The sequence below is a fragment of the Mercenaria mercenaria genome, chromosome 10 (assembly GCF_021730395.1).
Source record: "Mercenaria mercenaria strain notata chromosome 10, MADL_Memer_1, whole genome shotgun sequence".
Classification (NCBI taxonomy): Eukaryota; Metazoa; Mollusca; class Bivalvia; order Venerida; family Veneridae; genus Mercenaria; species Mercenaria mercenaria.
In genome coordinates, this window is record NC_069370.1 from 56,211,489 (window position 1) to 56,232,461 (window position 20,973).

Consider the following 20,973-nt stretch of genomic DNA (forward strand, 5'->3'; position numbering starts at 1 on the left):
GTGCTTTGTTTTGCATACTTTTTTACTCTTTCTGATTTGTTTTTCGACTTGTAAATGCATGTATGAAATTTCTTTGTGTTAAGTGTGCAGGTGCTCGCTGGTGTAGTCGCGTGATGAAAACATCCGAAATTGAAATACAGACTGCAAGACAAATGCTTCCTATATACACGGGTACTAAACAGTGCCTGCGGTACTGACTGTGCCGACGAGGATTGAAGGCACTTCGCTTCCTGTACCGCAGGTACTTCGTCAATGTTTACAAAACGAGTGAGATCGGTGAGTGATTTTTGTCATTTTTGTCCTTTTGTTACTGCATGGAGTATTTTTTCAAAAATCGGGGAATGTAGCGGGGTGTAGATGTATCTTATCTACATATCCATGCTAAAATTTGTGGCAAATGATCAATTTCCTAGAAACGTAAGGACAAATAAGTTGAGAATGAAACGTGATTTTTTCACATCAGTGACTGTTTAGACTCGATTTCTTTTCGCTGACTCAAACGATGTCGTCTCTGCCGTCGTAAATTGTATTTATAAATGACATGTGATCTGCTAAAACATAAAATGTGTCCAAAAAATTCCGAATTTGAACGTTATGCCACTTTTGGAAAAGTGCCGCAGGCATTTTGACGTTGCCGCAGCCCCCTCGAGGTGCCGCAGGCACTTTCAAAAAGTATCGGGGACATAAATTTGGCCGAAACTAGACAAACAGACAAATGGAAGAACAGAGAAACAACATTTCCTTCTAGAAAACGAAAAGAAAAAGGGGTGTGGAATGCAAGTCAGCTGGAGTCAGGTACCCTCATATTGCCGCATTTCAGAAAGCGGTCCGCAGAATAAAAACCCTACTTTCGTTTTCACGTAAAACAACTCGAAAACAAGCGAATATTAGCATGAAAAGTGTCCTATTTTATGTAAAATTAATTCCACGAGTGGAATGATGCCCATTTGGCTCCCGATTTATGCGAAAATGCGCAAAAAATAGAAAACTTAAGATCTATTTATTAGGGACTTCTTTCGACTACACCTACACCACGGAAGCACATTTTTGACCAGATTACTGCATTATAACCTCTGCCACGAGATAGGTAGGTAGCTGTCAGGATACTTCAAGAAATTATCGTGATAAAGCGAAGTTTTTTAATAAGAGTCTCAATAGTCAAAAGTTTCCTGTAAATATTATTGTGATGATTCACATTATAATCTCGATACCATTTGTGTAAGAGCCAATTGTGGACAGCTGACATTTACTAGCTAGACAGTTATTACGGTATAAAATCAGAAACTATATCGATGTTTGAAATTTTCTGTAGTTATTTTAATAGCCTAACGTTTCCTGGAAATATAAAGTATATCTACAAAAAAAAAAAAAATATTTTAAAAATGTTTTCAGAAAAAAGGAGAACTTAAGTATAGCTCATAAACGATCAAACGGGAGAATTTTAATAGTTTTTACATGTTACGTAAAAACCTATTTTATTCCCTGCAAACAAAACTTTGAAAAAAAAACAACAACATATCGAGCAGCGTAGCGTTTTTATTCTGCGGACCGCTTTCTGAAATGCGGCAATATGAGGGTACCTGACTTCGGTTGACTTGCATTCCACTGCATACTAGTCAACACCACTTTTTCTTTTCGTTTTCTTGAAGGAAATGTTGTTTCTCTGTTGTTCCATTTGTCTGTTTGTCTAGTTTCGGCCAAATTTATGTCGCCGATACTTTTTGAAAGTGCCTGCGGCACCTCGAAGGGGCTGCGGCATCGTCAAAATGCCTTCGGCACTTTTCCAAAAGTGGCATTACGTTCAAATTCGGAATTTTTTGGACACATTTTATGTTTTAGCAGATCACATGTCATTTATAAATATAATTTACGACGGCAGAGACGACATCGTTTGAGTCAGCGAAAAGAAATCGAGTCTAAACAGTCACTGATGTGAAAAAAATCACGTTTCATTCTCAACTTATTTGTCCTTACGTTTCTAGGAAATTGATCATTTGCCACAAATTTTAGCATGGATATGTAGATAAGATACATCTACACCCCGCTACATTCCCCGATTTTTGAAAGAATACTCCATGCAGTAACAAAATGACAAACATGACAAAATCACTCACCGATCTCACTCGTTTTGTAAACATTGACGAAGTACCTGCGGTACAGGAAGCGAAGTGCCTTCAATCCTCGTCGGCACAGTCAGTACCGCAGGCACTGTTTAGTACCCGTGATATAAATATGTACTGCACTTGCTTATTTTAGAAAAAAAACTTTAGATTGATAAAACTGTTTATACTTAGATAAGTTCTTAAATAGTTAAGTTTGCACCAAAAATGACAGATTGCATTATTAAACATATGTAACATTATGCTAAAACAATATCCCTTAAAAGAATATTTTATATGCGCTAGAAGGAACCTTTTGGTATGCTAAATCTTGTTTTACATGAAATTTAACAGAATATTAAACATATTATTCTACAAAACCATTGTCATTTTACTCATATATATATTGAAATTGAATTCGGAAAAGGGATTGCATGAATGGGCCACGCTTCTAAACAGTTCAGAGCCTTTAAAAACTCACCATTTTTGAAAAGCTGTTAGATGTCTTCATTTTGATGCATTTACAACAACGTGCGAGAGTTTAAACTTTACATAACTAGGTAAAACATCGTTTCGGACAATTGTTTACATTTATTTCTTAACAAATGATAGATTCTATTCTTATCTAAAGGGGGACAACTCCTTTAGAATATTTTAAGTATCCAACTCTACATGTGGGACAGATTTCTGTTGTATTGTGATATACTGCTAAACCTTTATCATAATCAAACGCCCACAGGTCAGTCAACCTAATGCGCACATATATCCGACATAATCAAATATAGTACATCACATCACTTAATTTTTCGTGTTCTTGTTTTTACAGCTAGTATCATACTACAGTCGGAAAATGAAAGATATCATTGCTGATTTTATTTCCTTCATCCAGATTGTTATCAGAAGCATAAGGTAAGATAAAAGGATTACTTGACCTAAATTTCAGATCTGAAAATAAGACCAACTCCTGCATGTAGAACCACTTAACCCTTTCTGGTCAGTAACTTGAAAACCACTTAACCCAGAATGTTGAAACTTCATAGGTTGATTGGTCATGCAGAATAATTGGCCCCTATTGATTTAAGGGTAGCTTTGTTAAAGATCGAGGTCAGAGGGTCCTGAACCTGGAAAACCATTTCGGATCAATATAACTTGAGAACCACTTGACCAAGAATATAAAAATTTCAAAGGACGATTGAACATACAGAGTGAATTACCCCAATGGATTTTAGGGTCACTCTTTTAAAGGTCAAGGTCACAGGGGCCTGAATATTGAAAACCATTTCCATTAAACTTGAGAACCACTTGAACCAGAATGTTGAAACTTCATAGATGACCCCTATTGATTTTTAGGTCACTCTATTAAAGGTCAAGGTCACAGGTATCATTCATGATCCAGTGTGTCATACATATATACAAGGTCAAGTGAGCCACATAGGGCTATATACTATGAACCTCTAGTTGCTTAATGTCCAAGGCAACAAGTGTTGAACGCAATTCTGTTGCAACTCGTATCAAATAAAGAAGGGCACAGGACAGTGTAAAACCTCAGTTTGGCCTTTCTAATAGTTCAAAACGTAGCAGCTTCAGCGATAAAAATGTTTCCCTTTTACATAAAATTGTAACATGATTTATTATTTTGATTTTGTTTTAAAGGTTTTTCGGTCTTAATAATAATAGTGGTGGAAACAACAACGGGAGACGCAAAAGACAACTGGAAGCCTCAGGGTAAATATTTAAGTCGAATAACCAAATTGTGTGCCAGTGGTTCACCAAGATATATTCTTTGCCCGTATGTAAATATATTTCAAAAGAATAGGGCAATGTAGGGAGCTTGAGTGAATGATAACTGTATTTGTAACGTATTGTAGGTATTATAAGATTAAACTATAGAGTGTTGTTAAATAACTCTAACAAATGGCAGTTAAACAAAAAAGGAAATCAAGCTCTGTATATAAATATTCTGCAATAAACAACGTTTGAAGCGTGGACCAGTAAGACAGTATTATGACGTCAATTATAACGTCAAATTGCCGCATAACATCCGATACAATTATTCCCCAGGGTGAATTAAGTCCAGAAAAATATTTATTAAAGTATGTCAATGAGCATGTCAGAATGACAACAATCAAGGCCTTCTTGTGATTTATCATCTAATTTACCATGGTTCATGATTCAGATGCTTCAGTATTTAAACACTCGGGCTAACGCCCTCGTGGTTCAATTCCTACAAAATTCTTAACACTGAACCGTGGTAAAAATTAGACAATAAACCACTCGGAGGCCTTGATTATTTGTTAAATATATGAAGAATTTGTTTGAATAAACTGTGAAATAATTTAACTTCAACGATTTGGTCTGAATACAGCGCTTTCTTGTAATATGTATTTGTGGATTCCAAATGTTGAACTTTAACAGAAATTTTAGTTGATCTCTGGGATTTAATTTCGAGGATTAATTAATTCAACCTTGAAAGCCACAAAAATATAAGCTATATGTATATACCCTACCCCATCACCAAGGAGATCTATGTTTTTTATAAACATGTTGATATATTTTTCTGTCTGCCTAGCATGACATTTTATGCCATTTAATGAACTTTTAGCAATCTTTAAGTGCCTGTGGTGACTTAAAAAAGTACCTTTGATTTTATCATGGAGTCCATAATTTTAATAACATAATAGCTAGAAGGGGCGTTAGGTGTGTTCACATTCCCTACATCATGAATAGACTCATCCAAACCGAGTCTGCTATTAAATTGCTTGGTTGCATTCTGTACTTCTAAAGGATCTTCTTACAGATTTTATTTGAATACTAGTTATGCTGTTTGATCAAAAGGTTGTGGCTATGGCAAAATGCGGAAAAATGTAGCGCCTCTGCATAAGACATATATTTTTTACTTAATATTGCAGAGACTATGTACAAGTGAACTATTCTGTGGTGTTGAGTACATCAGTCCCATCCTTCGGAGAGTTTGCTAAAGCACAAGCTGATATGGTTCGCAATGAACAATTAGTAATTCTTGGAAACCCAGTTGATGTTTTACGAACAAGTCTTTTTGGCTTTACATGTAAGTATTGGACATTATCATTAAATGAGCCACGCCATGAGAAAACCAACATAGTGCAATTGCAACAAGCATGGATCCAGACCAGCCTGCGCATCCGCTCAGGTCATGGATCCTGACCAGACTGCGATGTGCATGCAGGCTGGTAGGGATCCATGCTGGTTGCAAAAGCACTATGTTGGGGTTTTCTCATGGTGTGGCTCAAATTTTTGTTTATCATGATGACTGTGATACCCCCTTTTTGCACCTACAATCAAAATCAATGTCAAACATTTCAGTTTAAATACTTGCGTGGTCGTTAATTTTATCGAATACAAATACGGTGTATATATACCGCTATGTATTTTGTATCATTAGAATAAATTTTTTAGTCAAATAAAAGAGTTAGTGTACTAATGTTACTGAAAACACAATAAACCGTAATACTGAGTCCAGATTAAAATGTTGGATTCTCGGGAGATGTAATATATAATCGTCCTGAATTCTGTTTATATATTCTGAAATCTATTTTTCTTGTTTTTAGATACCAAGGCTGAAAGTAAGATATCAAAGGAAAAAAAAATATGTTCATATTGACAAATAACAAGAATACCAATGTCAATATTAAAATAAATTATTAATAATATAGTATTAACATTAAAACTGATTTCAGTTATTCACTTTACATGAAGGCAATATGTGGTTTATGTTGGACTTGTACCTAATTTTAGCCAGAATGTGTTATTTTTACTTTGGTATGAGTCACCAACCTCGTATTGCTGTTAAAATGGAGTGAGTAATTGTTATGATATATACCCTGTCAAAGCGATTGTTACACAGTAGTGTTTGTTAAAATGGTGTTTAACCTCTACCCAGTGCTAAATTTCTAAAATGGATTGGACTACCATTTAATGTCAGTAGTACCATTTATCATTCAAAGAGGTGTTCACTGAAAATTTACATGCTGAATAGTGGCCAGTGCAGACCAAATTAGCTTGCAATTAGGCTGATCTTGATCTGCACATGTCGCAAAGGCCGAATCACTTGCCACTAGCAGGCTAGCTAAAGGTTAAAACTTATGGCCAATCCGATGTCTGTCACTTACTTTGGTTAATTCTTTCTAGCTCATTTACACACAGTCTACATGTTAGGAAGGACTGGTTTAAGATAGCAAATACAAAACAAATGTTAACCATCACTGGGTGAAAATTTGTCATTACAAAATGTTAAAAAAAAACAAAAAACGCATTTCTAGTCATTGTAGTTCTCACAAGCCACTATTTACAAGAAATCGACAGGGTATATAACTATTGTCAGAATGTAACATTTGTTTGTGACCCGTCTAAACCACTAATTGTGTTTTTGTTATTAATATAGGAATGTTTGATGTATTAATTTAACCTTTATAAAAAATACAACACGCCAACATGTTTCATATAAAGTGTCTGTTAATTGAGGAAAAAAGTATTCTGTATACAATTAAGAGGTGAGTGAATAATCATAACTATTGTTAAGGTCGTTTTGCATGCCATGTTATCTTAAACCTGCAATGTCACGTTTCTCAGATATGCGTGTATAAATTGCAAAAATGGTGGTTCATGATCGAAATAAGTTCAAACATTGTCACAAATCTGTTAGAACTTTGTGGATCTTCATGATGATACTGATTATGTCTAAATATCTAAAAAAATTACAAACAAACTTATACATTTTACTTGACCATATTGTAGAAAATATGTAGATACAACTAATTTAAAAGACAGTTTCATTCATATTTTACGTAAAAATTGACGAGTTATGGATTTTGTTATACATTATGTCGCTGATGATAATAACGAGTATTAGTGTTACCATTGTTCCAGTTAAAACCAATTTCGTCTAAAATACAGTATGTAGAAAGATGTATGATTAATAAAATACTGGTGTAGGATTTATGGGCCCTGTAACAAAAGGTAAGCACTTGTTCTGAATCTGAATGGTTCAAATAATGTAAATCCGTTTCTGTATTATAGACAAACATTCTATCTGACATTGTAAGTGAAAGGGCAAATAAATCATGACAGATTGCAGAGCCAGGGTTGTACACCTTATGACATATGATTTTGATGATGAAGGGCAATTGTTTGGCTTTATTGAATTCCATGTTGTTGAAAAACCTTTTGATCTGAACATGCAAAACAACTTTAGCTAATCTAATAACATTAACACATAGCTCGCTAAATTTCTTAAATGGACTGGTCCGTCATTCAATCTGGGCAATACCATTTATCATTCGAAGGGGTGTTCACTGAAAATTTACTGACTGAATAGCGAACAGTGCAGACCATGGTCAGACTGCACGGATGTGCAGGCTGAACTTGGTCTGCACTGGTCGCAAAGGCAGAATAACTTGCCGCCAGCAGGCTAAAGGTTAACAAAGATAACGTAACTCAGTTTCTTTTTCTGTCAGGCAATGTGTGCTGTGTAGAAGTTTTGGTAATTTATGTGTATAACGTAATCTAACATAAATTTTGTCTTCAGTTATTAACTTTTAACCTGGATAGGTATCTGTTCCATTTCCACAGATCTTATCAAAGTGTGCTGTGCTGATGAAACACTTGATATAATGTGAGCTGTGCCATGTGAAAACCAACATACTAGTGTGTTTGCAACCAGCATGGACCTGACCAGCCTGCGCATCCAGGCAGTCTGGTCAGGATTCATGCTGGTCGATTTCAAGGCCTATATATTGCAATAAGAGAAACTGTTAGCGAACAGGATGGATCCTGACCAGCTGGTCTGGATCCATGCTGGTCGCAAATGCACTATGTTGGTTTTCTCATTGTGCAGCTTGTATGTCTAATATGATGTAACATTTGTCTTCACTCACTGGCCCCAGTTTCACAAAAAAACTGATCATAAGTAATTGCTTAGCTAAGTCTGTTTTTTTTCAGATGCTTCATTTTGTCCTTAATGCATCTTCAGTGTTGACTTTTTCATCTACACAGATATCAGAACTTTCTATGACTATTTCACAGATCATAACAATTTAACATTTCCGAATTTTACAGAAAGCGAAGTATAGAAATAAGAAATATTCTTTAACATGCTTAAATAGAAATACCATTTTTGTGTGACTGAAAAACATACTGCAGACAAATACTACTAACAATAATATAATTTAGCTATAAATACATGAACATTGTTATAGAAAAAGTCAACATTAAATAACAATAATTTAAGCAAATTAGCATGACTTTCAAATAACAGACTTAATTAATAATTGCTTAAGTTTTTTCGTGAAATTGGGGCTGGGGCAACTTACCATTTTGATTTGGTATGAACCTACATGTGCTGAGTGGAAAATATCTTTTATAATTTATGTCTAACATAATCTAACATTTTAAGTTATTAACATTTAACAAGGGCAAAACTTGTCTGTTCCGTTTTCTATAAAACGTGTGCCAAGTTGAAAATATATTTTAATATTTATGTCTAACATAATCTAACATTTTTAAGTAATTAACATCTAACAAGGGCAACTTATTCATTTCATTTCCTAAAACCAGCGTTTGCGGAGTTGAAACTTTATTTAATAGTTCATGTCTAACATTATCTCCAACATTTTTTAAGTTATTAACATTAAGAAGAGCAAAACTCATCTGTTCCATTTCCTGTGAAACAATGTGTACTGAGTTGAAAATATCTTTAATAGTTTATGTCTAACATAATCTAACATTTTTAAGTTATTAACATTTAAAAAGGGCAAAACTTGTCTGTTCTGTTTCTTTAGAAACTACATGTGCTGAGTGTAAAATATAACAAGGGCAAAACTTGTCTGTTCTGTTTCTTAAGAAACTACATGTGCTGAGTGTAAAATACCTTTAATAGTTTATGTCTAACATAATCTAAGATTTCTAAGTTATTTACATTTAAAAAGGGCAAAACTTGTCTGTTCTGTTTCCTAAGAAACTACATGTGCTGAGTGTAAAATACCTTTAATAGTTTATGTCTAACGTAATCTAACATTTTTAAGTTATCAACATTTAACAAGGGCAAAACTTGTCTGTTCTGTTTCTTAAGAAACTACATGTGCTGAGTGTAAAATACCTTTAATAGTTTATGTCTAACGTAATCTAACATTTTTAAGTTATTAACATTTAACAAGGGCAAAACTTGTCTGATCCGTTTCTTATGAAACAACATGTGCTAGGTTGAAAATATCTTTAATAATTTATGTCCAACTTAAACTATAATTTTTAAGTTATCAACATTAACCATGGCAACTTATCTGCTTCATTTCTTAGGAAACTACTAGTATGTGTACCGAGTTAAAAATTTCTTTTATAATTTATGTCTAACATAATCTAACATTTTATGTTATTAACATTTAACAAGGGCAAAACTTGTCTGTTCCGTTTCTTATGAAACAACATGTGCTGAATTGAAAATGTATTTTATTATTTATGTCTAATACAATCTAACATTTTTTAAGTTATTAACATTAACCAGGGCAACTTTTCTGTTCTGTTTCTTATGAAACATCGTGTGCTGAGTTGAAAATATCTTTAACACTTTATGTCTAACATGATCAAACATTATCTGAGCCTCACCACGAGAAAATCCACATAGTGGCTTTGCGACCAGCATGGATCCAGACCAGCCTGGGCATCCGAGCAGTCTGGTCAGGATCAGTGCTGTTCGCTAACAGTATCTCTAATTGCAATAGGCTTTGAAAGCGAACTGCATGGATCCTGACCAGACTGCGCACATTCGCAGGCTTGTCTGAATCCATGCTGGTTGCAAAGCCATTATGTTAGTTTTCTCATGGCGCAGCTCATCTGTTCCGTTTCCCATGAAACAACATGACTGCTAAGCTAAAAATACAAGCCATTAACATATTTGATATTTTATATCTAAACCAACATACTGTATGCTTTTAGTTATTAAACCTTACTTAATAATAATAATAAAGACTTTACTTTAAGAGGCAACGAATTCAGGTAAAGCCCGATCTTCCATACGAGCCTCAAACAACAGAAGCACAATATATTAAATATATTACTTATATATTTTATGAAGATAATACTTAAAACATAAAACGAAAATTATATTATATTTGATGGACATGTAATATCGTAGTATGTCTTCATTTATTACCATCTTACTTAAAACACTGAATTAAATTTTCAATCTCATAAAATAATTCTTAACACTTATATTCCCTAACTTGTTTAAGTATCTAATTTTTCATTTTGTTTAATAAACATTCATAATTATAACAAGTATGATTATAAAAAGAATGAAAATGTGTATTCTTGGAAATTTACCCAAATCTAGTTTTTTACTTGACAGTTTTCCACTTTCCACACACTTAAATTTTGGAACAAGATGTGCCAAAATAAAGATAAATCATATTTTATATTAGCATACTTTAGCGTTTTTAGTATGTAAATTAGATATATCAGGTGTTTTATAATACATGTTTTCTACAAGATGTGCCAAAATAAAGATAAATCATATTTTATATTAGCATACTTTAGCATTTTTAGTATGTAAATTAGATATATCAGGTGTTTTACATGTTTTCTACAGACTTCAGAAATGACACCGCAGATCTGGAACGTCTTAGAGAAATCTCCTGTGAGATTTTCGAATATTCTATAAATGGGTGTCCTGCTGATACGACATGTCAACTCGACATTGACGGTGACACAACTGTCTGCGAGTAAGTGAAATGTGTAATTCTAAATCATACCACATCATTATTTTCCTCAGATGTTCATGTCATATGATGGTCATTTACTACATAAGATGCAAATTATTTTTGCTTCTGTAGCATTAATCTGTTTCTGTGGTAACTAAGATTTGCCTTCTTTGAATTTCTGCGGCTTTTGGTGGATTGAACCTTTAACCTGCTACATTTCTAAAATGGACTGTTCCACCATTCAATTTGGGCAGTACCACATATATTACTCCAAGGGTGTTATCTGAAAATTTACTAACTGAATCGTGCTTATCTTGGTCTGCACTTCTCGCATTAGGCAAAACCAATTGTGTCAAGCATGGTAATGATTAGTTATCATCTTTACATGCTACAGAAAAGCTAGGTCTATATGTCAGATGGATTTATATGAGCCACGTCATGAGAAAACCAACAAAGTGACTTTGCAACCAGCATGGATCCTGACCAGCCTGCGCATCAGGGCAGTCTGGTCAGGATCCATGCTGCTCGCTAATGGTTTCTCTACTTGCAACAGGCTTTGAAAGCGGACAGCATGTATCCTGACCAGACTGCGCAGGCTAGTCTGGATCCATGCTGGTTGCAAAGCCACTATGTTGGTTTTCTCATGGCGCAGCTCATATGCGGATATAATCATGAAAAGGAAAATCAGTTAAATATATACATGTACCTTCTTAATTTATTTATGATACATTGATATATGATATTTAAACAAGGTCAGTATTGTGAAGCTTTCATATTAACTGTCTTTTTTGTCTGTTTTCAGGCCTATTGGAACAAATGGTAAGTTTAGCATTGAATTAAATTTTGCATATACTATGCTCTGGTGATATAGTTCTTTCACTTTGAAAAATTTATTCAAGGGAATACCACTATTTGAGATACATCACTATTACTGACATTTCATTCATTATAATTATTATTCTGATCTTGTATTTAGACATTCAAATACTACATAGTAGGTACATGATCTTTCTTTAAATTCATAGTTTATACATGTGGCATACAGTTAAAATTCATCTTTTCTTATACCAGAAAGCACCCAGTCATATTTAATGATGCTGTTTTTTTGTAACTGTGTTGTTTTTTTTATATAACATTTTGACTATATTAAAATATTAGGCCAAAAAAATAAATTTTTGTTTCGGGTAACATGCTCAAAAAAATTAAGGTAGGTAGGTCGGAATCTTTTTTTCTTGGAATTTTTTTTTATTAAGGGAGACTTTTCGAAAAATTTTTTTGTGTCAAAAAATGAATACAGATTAGTGGGTTATGCTTTTAGAGCATCAGTAAGTTAATTTCTAACATCACTGGCCATGTTTAAGGCATAAAAAGTGCAGTTTTGCAACTTTTTTTTAAAAAAGTTGAAAAAATATTCTCCAAGGCCATAAAAACATTTAGGGTCGGGACAAAAATTTAGGGTAGGTCGGGATACCGGAAACAAACAATTTTTTTTACACCTTAATGCTTAAAATATGATCCATTTTAGATGATTTTGCATGGCAGTTAGGACTGGCAGTTGGATTACCATTGTTCCTCCTAGCATGTGCAGTGTTAGGATGTTGTATTTACTACATAATCTTGGCGAGACGAAGAAGGAGGAAAAGGAAAAGACCACTGCAAAGGGAGTACGAAAGCTCAGAATCGTAAGTATTTTAAAAAATCAAAGTAAAAAATGAGCCGCACCGTGAGAAAACCAACATAGTGCATTTGCCACCAGCATCATAGGATCCAGACCAGCCTCAACATCCACACAGTCTGGTCAGGATCCATTATGTTTGCTATCAAAGCCTGTTGCAATTAGAGAAACCATTAGCGAACAGCATGGAAACTGACCAGACTGCACAGATGCCTGCTGGTCGCATATGCACTATGTTGGTTTTTTCATAGTGCCCAGTCTGGTCTGGATCCATACTGGTCGCAAATGCATTATGTTGGTTTTCGCATGATGCAGCTCAAATATTCGCTGCTAAGCCAGGGATTTTGTGCGTGCTGGAAAAACACAATGAGTGTAAGATGACCCTTGTGCTGTAATCAATGAATGCATGTGCAAATTAATTAATAAAATAATAATTTAAAAGAAAAATATTTGTTTTATTTCATTTCTTCTATCAATTGAGAAAAATATCATATGTAAGAAAAAGAAACAGTATGGAAATATTTGACTCTCGGGTAATTGTTTTGCGGTAACTCGGCAGAGCCTTGTTGCCACCAAAACAGTCATCCTCGAGCCTGATACTTCCATCCACACCTTCAACCAGTAAAAGATTCTTATATTCTCTGCTAAGAATATTTCAAAAGAATATTTAAAAAGATCCAAGCAGTATTGAAAAAAAGAGTTTATTCGTCACCGCAGATAAAAAAAGTGAGAACTTATGTGGATTAGAGACCGGTCTGGGATCACAACAATAATAAGCACATCACAGATATGTCTAAAAACTTATCAACAGTGGTTCTGGACTATCAGTTAAATAGATTCAGTGTTTTTTAACTTTTATCTCAAATATACATGTATTTGTAATATAAATAAATCACTTTCAATTTCTTAGAGCAACGATGAGCGGGTTCTCACCTACAATGATACCAACAAGATTTAACACAATAGGCCGGGGTGGGCCTTTATATGGGTCATACTTTCTGGAAGCTTGGGACAGTCCAGAGGCAGAGGAAAGCATTGCAGAGACACCTAGAACACAAAGACGTAGCTCAGTCCCATATGTAGTAACGGTTGGATATCAAGGTTTGTGTTTACCATTAATGAAAAAAAGAAAGAAATATTTCTCTAACACTGTGTACGTTGGAGAACCTTTTATTTTATTGTTGATTTCTGACTTGTGTCTGCAGACAAGTTTGAATGCTTCAGCTTATATTAGGTTTAGAGCATAATTTACGAATTGTTTATGGTGCTTATTTTTTCAGATAGGTCTGAACATTAGGCTTTTGAACCTTCGGCTTATTGTTTGTATTCAAGGGACCTTTAAACAGTGCGGCTAGGTTTGATACCGCTTGAGCTTTGAAATTCTACCTGAGTACTAGAAAGTTAACAATATAAACTATATTGCCTTGCTGTTCCAGTTATAACTAATCACTGTTTTTTTTTAAGGGCTAAGATTTTCTTTTTCTTTCTTCATTCCAGATCAAGAAGAGTTTCCATCAAATTTTTCCTGGGATTTTATGTATCCTCATGTTGCAGAAGATGTAAGTTGCCTTAGTGTTTGAAATGATCTTATCATGTATTCTCAATGCTATTTTTGTTGCAAAAATACATAACATAATATTATTATCATAAAACACGTATTCAATATGACATCGAAAAAGTATGCAAGTTATTACATTATTAGAATGCAATAACAGGGAATTGAAATTAAAGAATATATATGTAAAGGTCCATTTCATTGCATGTGTATTATATACATCGATTCATCAGTAACTTTCTTTGTTTCTACAGTCTATAAATATTGCTGTCTACAATACATAAACACGAGTTACCTCCTATCTTTGTAATTTTATCAACTGATTTATCTAACGCAATAAACTTATTTTTTCAGTTTTCATTGCCACGACCAAGAGTATAATAAAGCGTAAGTATATCAAACTGATTTGTAAAATATGCAATAATTATCATGAAACATGCAGTGATTACAGTAATACTCATGAAACATGCAGTAAATACAGTAATTATTATGAAACATACAGATATTATCGTGAAACATGCAGTGATTACAGTAATACTCATGAAACATGCAGTGATTACAGTAATACTCATGAAACCTGCAGTAAATACAGTAATTATTATGAAACATACAGATATTATCATGAAACATGCAGTGATTACAGTAATACTCATGAAACATGCAGTAAATACAGTAATTATTATGAAACATACAGATATTATCGTGAAACATGCAGTGATTACAGTAATACTCATGAAACCTGCAGTAAATACAGTAATTAGTATGAAACATACAGATATTATCGTAAAACATGCAGTGATTACAGTAATTATTGTGAAACATACATATATTATCGTGAAACATGCAGTAAATACAGTAATTCTTATGCAAACATATCAAAAGATATTTTTACAGAAACATGCAGATATTATGTGAAACATGCAGTAAATGCAGTAATTTTAGAAACATACAGATATTATCATGAAACATGCAGTGATTACAGTAATTATTGTGAAACATACAGATATTATCATGAAACATGCAGTAAATACAGTAATTTTTATGAAACATACAGATATTATCATGAAACATGCAGTGATTACAGTAATTATTGTGAAACATGCAGATATTATCATGAAACATGCAGTGATTACAGTAATTATTGTGAAACATGCAGTAACTGCAGTAATTTTTAAGAAACATACAGATATTATCATGAAACATGCAGTGATTACAGTGATTATTGTGAAACATGCAAATATTATCATGAAAACATGCAGTGATTACAGTAAATTATGAATGACATGAGTAACTGCGTAATTTTTAAGAAAACAATAATCATGAACATGCACTGATTACATTGATTAAGTGAAAAGCAGTAAATACAGTAATTATCATAATCATACAGAATTCATGTGAAACATTAGAAGTCATCATGAATTTACGGTAAATTATTCAACAAAGGCAAATGGCCCTGTATCGCTCACATGTTACCAATGCACTTAAGGACAAAGAGATCAAAAACCATAAACAGACAATCAAAAGAATTGAAAAATATAGTTGAAATTATTCTAAGTTACTTCAAATAAAATTATTTCAAATCGGCCATTAAGTTAATGCCCAAGATTACATCGAGCAAATTTTGACTGATGAAGCCAAAGGACAGAACAACAAAGCTGCTATTAAGCCGAAAAGGTCAAAATAGCTAATTTGGCCCTATCAGGGGCCGTAACTCTGGAATACATTAGGGGATCTGGCCGATTCAAGAAAGGAACCAAGACCTTATGGTGACACAAGTTCTATGCAAGTTTGATTAAATTCAAATCAAAAATGAAGCGCTATTGTGCAGACAAGGTCAAAATAGCTAATTCTGGCCCTATTCAGGGCCATAACTCCATAAGGAATCTAACCATTTCAAGAAAGGAACCAATCTTGGTTCGATACAAGTTGTGTGCAAGTTTGGTTAAAATCAAATCATAAATGAAGCCAAGGTCAAAAAAGCTAATTTTGGCCCTTTCAGGGGCCATAACACTGGAACCTGTTGCGGGATCTGGTCAGTTCCAGAAAGGAACCGAGATCTTATGGTGACACAAGTTTTGTGCAAGTTTGATTAAAATCAAATCATAAATGAAGATGCTCTGGTGCAGACAAGGTCAAAGAAGCTAATTTTGGCCCTTTTAGGGGCCATAACTCTAGAACACATAATGGGATCTGGTCGGTTCAAGAAAAGAACTGAGATCTTATGGTGACACAAGTTTTCTGCAAGTTTAAATTCAAATTATAAATGACGCTGCTATTGTGCAGACAAGGTCAAAATAGCTAATTTTGGCCCTTTCAGGGGCCATAACTCTGGAACACATAATGGAATCTGGCCAGTTCAAGAAAGAAACCAAGATCTTATGGTGACACAAGTTCTGTGCAAGTTTGGTTAAATTCAAATCATTAATGAAGCTGCTACTGTGCAGACAAGGCCAAAATAGCTAATTCTGGCCCTTTCAGGGGCCATAACTCTGGAACCCATGAAGGAATCTGGCCAGTTCAAGAAAGAAACCAAGATCTCATGGTGGTACAAGTGGTGTGCAAGTTTGGTAAAAATCAAATCATAAATGAAGCTGCTATTGTGCAGACAAGGTCAAAATAGCTAATTTTGGCCCTTCAGGGGCCATAACTCTGGAACCCATAATGGGATCTGGCCGGTTGAAGAAAGGAACCAAGATCTTATGGTGATACAAGTTGTGTGCAAGTTTGGTTAAAATAAAATCATAAATGAAACCACTATCATGCAGACAAGAAATTGTTGACGCACAAAAATAACAAATTCTGGCCCTTTAAGGGGCAATAACTCTAGAACCCATGATGGGATCTGGCCAGTTTTTGAAAGGAACTGAGATATCATGCCAATTCAAGTTTTGTACAAGTTTGATCAAAATTGCTTGCAAAATGTTGTCTCTATCTTGTTCACAAGAAATTGTCGACGGACGAAGGGCAATCACAAAAGCTCACCCTGTTACTATGTGACAGGTGAGCTAAAAACGTACAGTTACTACTGTGAAACAATAGTTATTCTCATGAAACTTACAGTAACTCTACCGAAGCATACAGAAATTATCTAGAATTATGCAGTAACGAAAAAAATGGAAAGTACATAGCTTTGTAGAGCCAGTTCTTGAAACAGTAATTTTAAGACAAGTACTTTATAAGAACTTTATATATTTCGATACCCTGTTTTTATATATATATGATTATATTTCTGTTATATTTCTCCCAAAGCAAAGGAATAGAATCAGTGACAGAATGGATTTATATTTGGAGTTTTCTTTTGTTTTGCAGATACCAATCTACACATAATTTCATCTACGAAGAATACAGGAATGTTACAAAGCTACATTTTATTTGGGGTTTTGTGACCCGAGTCATTGTTCTATTAATTTCTGTTGCATAAACATCGCTGGGAGAACTTATCTGGTGAATATAAGCTGTTCCTAATTACAGAAATGCTGTCGTTGAAAAACTTAGGGCATCTTTTCTAAGATACTTCCATTTTTTGGAAATTAGTGTCGTTGAATTATTCAGCAAATATTACGCGGCTAAGTTTGGAACCTTTAGCCGTCTGACTCTAGTATATCCACAGTTGATCAGGAATTGACGGGAACTAGTGACAGTTGGAGATTCACTCATTGGGCATGTGTTAAAAGTGTGAACTGAATATACCTCGTTTTAATTGTTGTTCCAAACTTGTGTTAGCATTAATTTATTTTTTTGTGATAATATGATTAACATGGATTGTGTTTTATCCTTTTATTATCCCCTTTGTGAACTTAGAACAGTTGTTTGTAATCGCCCGCATCCATCCTGAAGTGATTAAAATCTGTAGCCAATTTTGACTGGGATACAAGCTAGGGTCCTGTAAATTCTGGTCATATAGTTGCTCCCACTTCGATAGGTGTTATATCTTCCATGAAGCATCTATTTAAATGCAGAGAAAATGTCTGCAATTTTCTGTATGCCCTACTTCTCTGACAAAATTCAAGATTCTTTTGAAAATGGTAATAAGTTCTTAGATTTGGTTTTCTCTTAATATTAATTAAAAACATGTATTCCATTTAACACTTATCTCATGAAGCTTCAACTAGACAGCTTTATGCTTTTGACAGTTTGTAAAGTTGTCACCTGGAAAAGCCATGCTGTTGAAAAAAACTTAAGAATCTCTAGATTTGTTTAAAATGCATTTTTTTGAACAATTGTTTGGTTCATGTTAAATACTGCAAAGAAAATAACTTACAACAGCAACATTAAGGAATTATGTCGATAATTAACCAAAAAATTCCTTCCATGTGACAACTTACAAGATGTCAAAGATATTTCATATTTTACCGCACGCTTTTAAAATGTGCATCACACGCAACTTATATTATCCAACTACAAAACAGGGGATCGTTAGTTTGAACCACCGCTCCACTAACTAAAATTATTAACAGGAGTCCCCTGTATGGGTGCTTAACATACTGCATGCTAAAATTTGGTGACCTAGCACTATGCTCTCACTATACATTACTAACAGTCTTTTTAAGTTCCACATATGGGATGCCAGTTGTGACTATATTCTTACAAATACATACTGGAATAGTTTACTAATCAAGTGCTTTTAAGTAAATTCTAACATGCTTTTTGTATTTGCATTTATGCTACTGATCAAAACTGCATATAACTTATGTTATTTATTTTAAGAATCATTAATCAATTTCCAGTTGGGTATGTAATACATTGGTGTTTTTAAAGTAAGTGGAAGGTATCCACATGTACTTTAAATGTAAAATGTGTGGAAGGTATCTGCCTATACTTTAAATGTAAAGTGTGCAGAAGGTATCTGCCTGTTCTTTAAATGTAGTGTGTGGAAGATTTCCACCTGTACTTTACATTTAAAGTGTGTGCAAGGTATCCACCTGTACTTTAAATGTAAAGTGTGTGCTTTAAGGTACATGATCACACCAAATATATTTGTCCAATACCATGGTTCACATCTTATGTTTTATGTAAAGTTTTCTCCTCTTTCATCCAATTTAGTGTTGCATTTTACTCTTGGATCTTGGATGTCATTATGAAATGCATATATGTGGTGATCGTACGTAAAATTGGGCAAACAAGTGTGGGGGGAATTCTGGGATATTTAGTTGTACGGTAAATAGAACTGAAGTCTGTTATTCATGTTATTAACAAAAATACAGCTATATCTGGAAAACAAACACTCAACATCATTTAAACAAAACAACAAATGAGCCGTGCCATGAGAAAACCAGCACAGTACGTTTGCGACCAGAATGGATCCAGACCAGCCTACGCATTGCTTTCAAAGCCTATTGCAATTAGAGAAACCATTAACGAAGAGAATGGATCCTGACCATACTGCACGGATGCCCTGGCTGGTCTGGATCCATGCTGGTTGCAAACACACTGTTGGTTTTCACATGGTGCGGCTCAAATTACATGTTTATTGTTCATGCAGTTCAGATAAAGCATCATTTACAGCTCTATATCCTAACATACTTAACTTTTCTTGTAAAAAGCAGTTTATTTTTCAATTTTATACGAGGCTGGCAATGTAAATTTTTGACTTAAGTGGAGAATGACAATACTGTTATGTCTGTATCCTTCGTCTAAAGCATGAAAATATAAGAAATAAAACTGGATATAACAGTAAGATGAACTGTCTGTTTAGACTGATAATACCAAAGAGTGCGAATACCAGGCAGTATCATGTTCACTGTCGTGGTAATGAAAATAGTTGGCAGCACCTCTCATTTTGGAAAGGCATTGCAATGGTTACATCTTTTAGTACTAAATGCCATATTAAACTGCTCTATGATAATTGCACACAATTCAGATTAACTAGTATCTTATTTAGGACCTGTCCGGACCAAATACATTGGTGTCAGTGTCGAACGTGACACTGAATAAATTATATTTCATAAAGTTTTGGCTGGACCATTTTTAAAGAAGTATACCACATTAACAAATGTTAAAATATACCACTAATTTCAAGATATTTTCACGACATTCTTGCAGGATAATAAATTTTGTTAAATGTGAAGTAACGCAAGCAACAAACACAAAACATTCTAAGATAAAGAAAATATTTTCTATATTCTTCTATATTATGTAATCAACATACGGATTATTGTCGGGTTTGAATTCATACTCAGGTTTAACGGGATTGTAAACTGGTGCATTAAATTTTCTCACCTTATAGCGAGTGGGACAAACTGTTTTACTGTAGTCTGTTTAGTGAGACAAACTGTGCATCTTTTTATACATTAATTTCTTACTTACATATTTATATACTTAAAAAAATGATTTTCTTTAGTAGTTGCCAAAAACACTGGCCACATTTTGTAAGATAAACTAAGTTACCAAAAGTTTTTTTTCTGCTTCACTTTTGTTTTTCATAAGCAATTTAAATAAATGGTATTATAAATGATGTGCAGTTTGTCCAAGAGGGTTTATCAATAATTATCTATATTTACGCTCACTTCAAAAAGATAATATATTGTTTTGCTTATGTCGGTCGGTCTGAAGTCAAAATGTTTTCTGCAAAATAACATGACTGTGAGCGCTTTGCTCCACAGTATATAAATTCCAAAAATGACTGCCTGAAGTCAATCAACACTAAATTTTCAAGTAGAAGAGGGTTAGTTCATGCAGTTTATTATTTATAACTGAAGAATACTTTGACCTATAAATGTAAAACCATGGATTTTGTTATGTTGCATTTATATAGATTTACTCATTATGGCAAGCCTTAATGTGGTGGGGCATATATGATCAGTTTAACTTGCACAGATATAATAATATGCACAAACCTGATATTTTCTCTGACCTTTCTACATTATGAAATAGTTCAATGTTTTTCAGAGTTTAGATTTAAGTCGGGAATTTTGG

At 33.9% G+C, this 20,973-nt stretch overlaps 1 protein-coding gene across 5 annotated transcripts in view; it reads left to right on the forward strand.

Moving 5' to 3' along the window:
• The window catches only part of LOC123561493 (uncharacterized), a 66,759-nt gene extending 48,939 nt beyond the window's left edge, over positions 1–17,820 (forward strand). For 4 of the 5 annotated variants that reach the window (XM_045353903.2, XM_045353900.2, XM_045353901.2 and 1 more), the window contains exons 11-21: positions 2,926–3,008; positions 3,753–3,824; positions 5,009–5,166; positions 5,687–5,701; positions 10,717–10,849; positions 11,631–11,647; positions 12,354–12,510; positions 13,414–13,604; positions 14,001–14,062; positions 14,413–14,445; positions 17,368–17,820. In XM_045353903.2, the coding sequence (XP_045209838.2) occupies positions 2,926–3,008; positions 3,753–3,824; positions 5,009–5,166; positions 5,687–5,701; positions 10,717–10,849; positions 11,631–11,647; positions 12,354–12,510; positions 13,414–13,604; positions 14,001–14,062; positions 14,413–14,439 (915 nt within the window). In that variant the 3' untranslated portion in view covers positions 14,440–14,445; positions 17,368–17,820. The remainder of the gene's footprint in view (positions 1–2,925; positions 3,009–3,752; positions 3,825–5,008; positions 5,167–5,686; positions 5,702–10,716; positions 10,850–11,630; positions 11,648–12,353; positions 12,511–13,413; positions 13,605–14,000; positions 14,063–14,412; positions 14,446–17,367) is intronic. The other variant, XM_053553137.1, reaches the window with a different exon arrangement.
• The last annotated feature ends 3,153 nt before the right edge of the window (positions 17,821–20,973 follow it).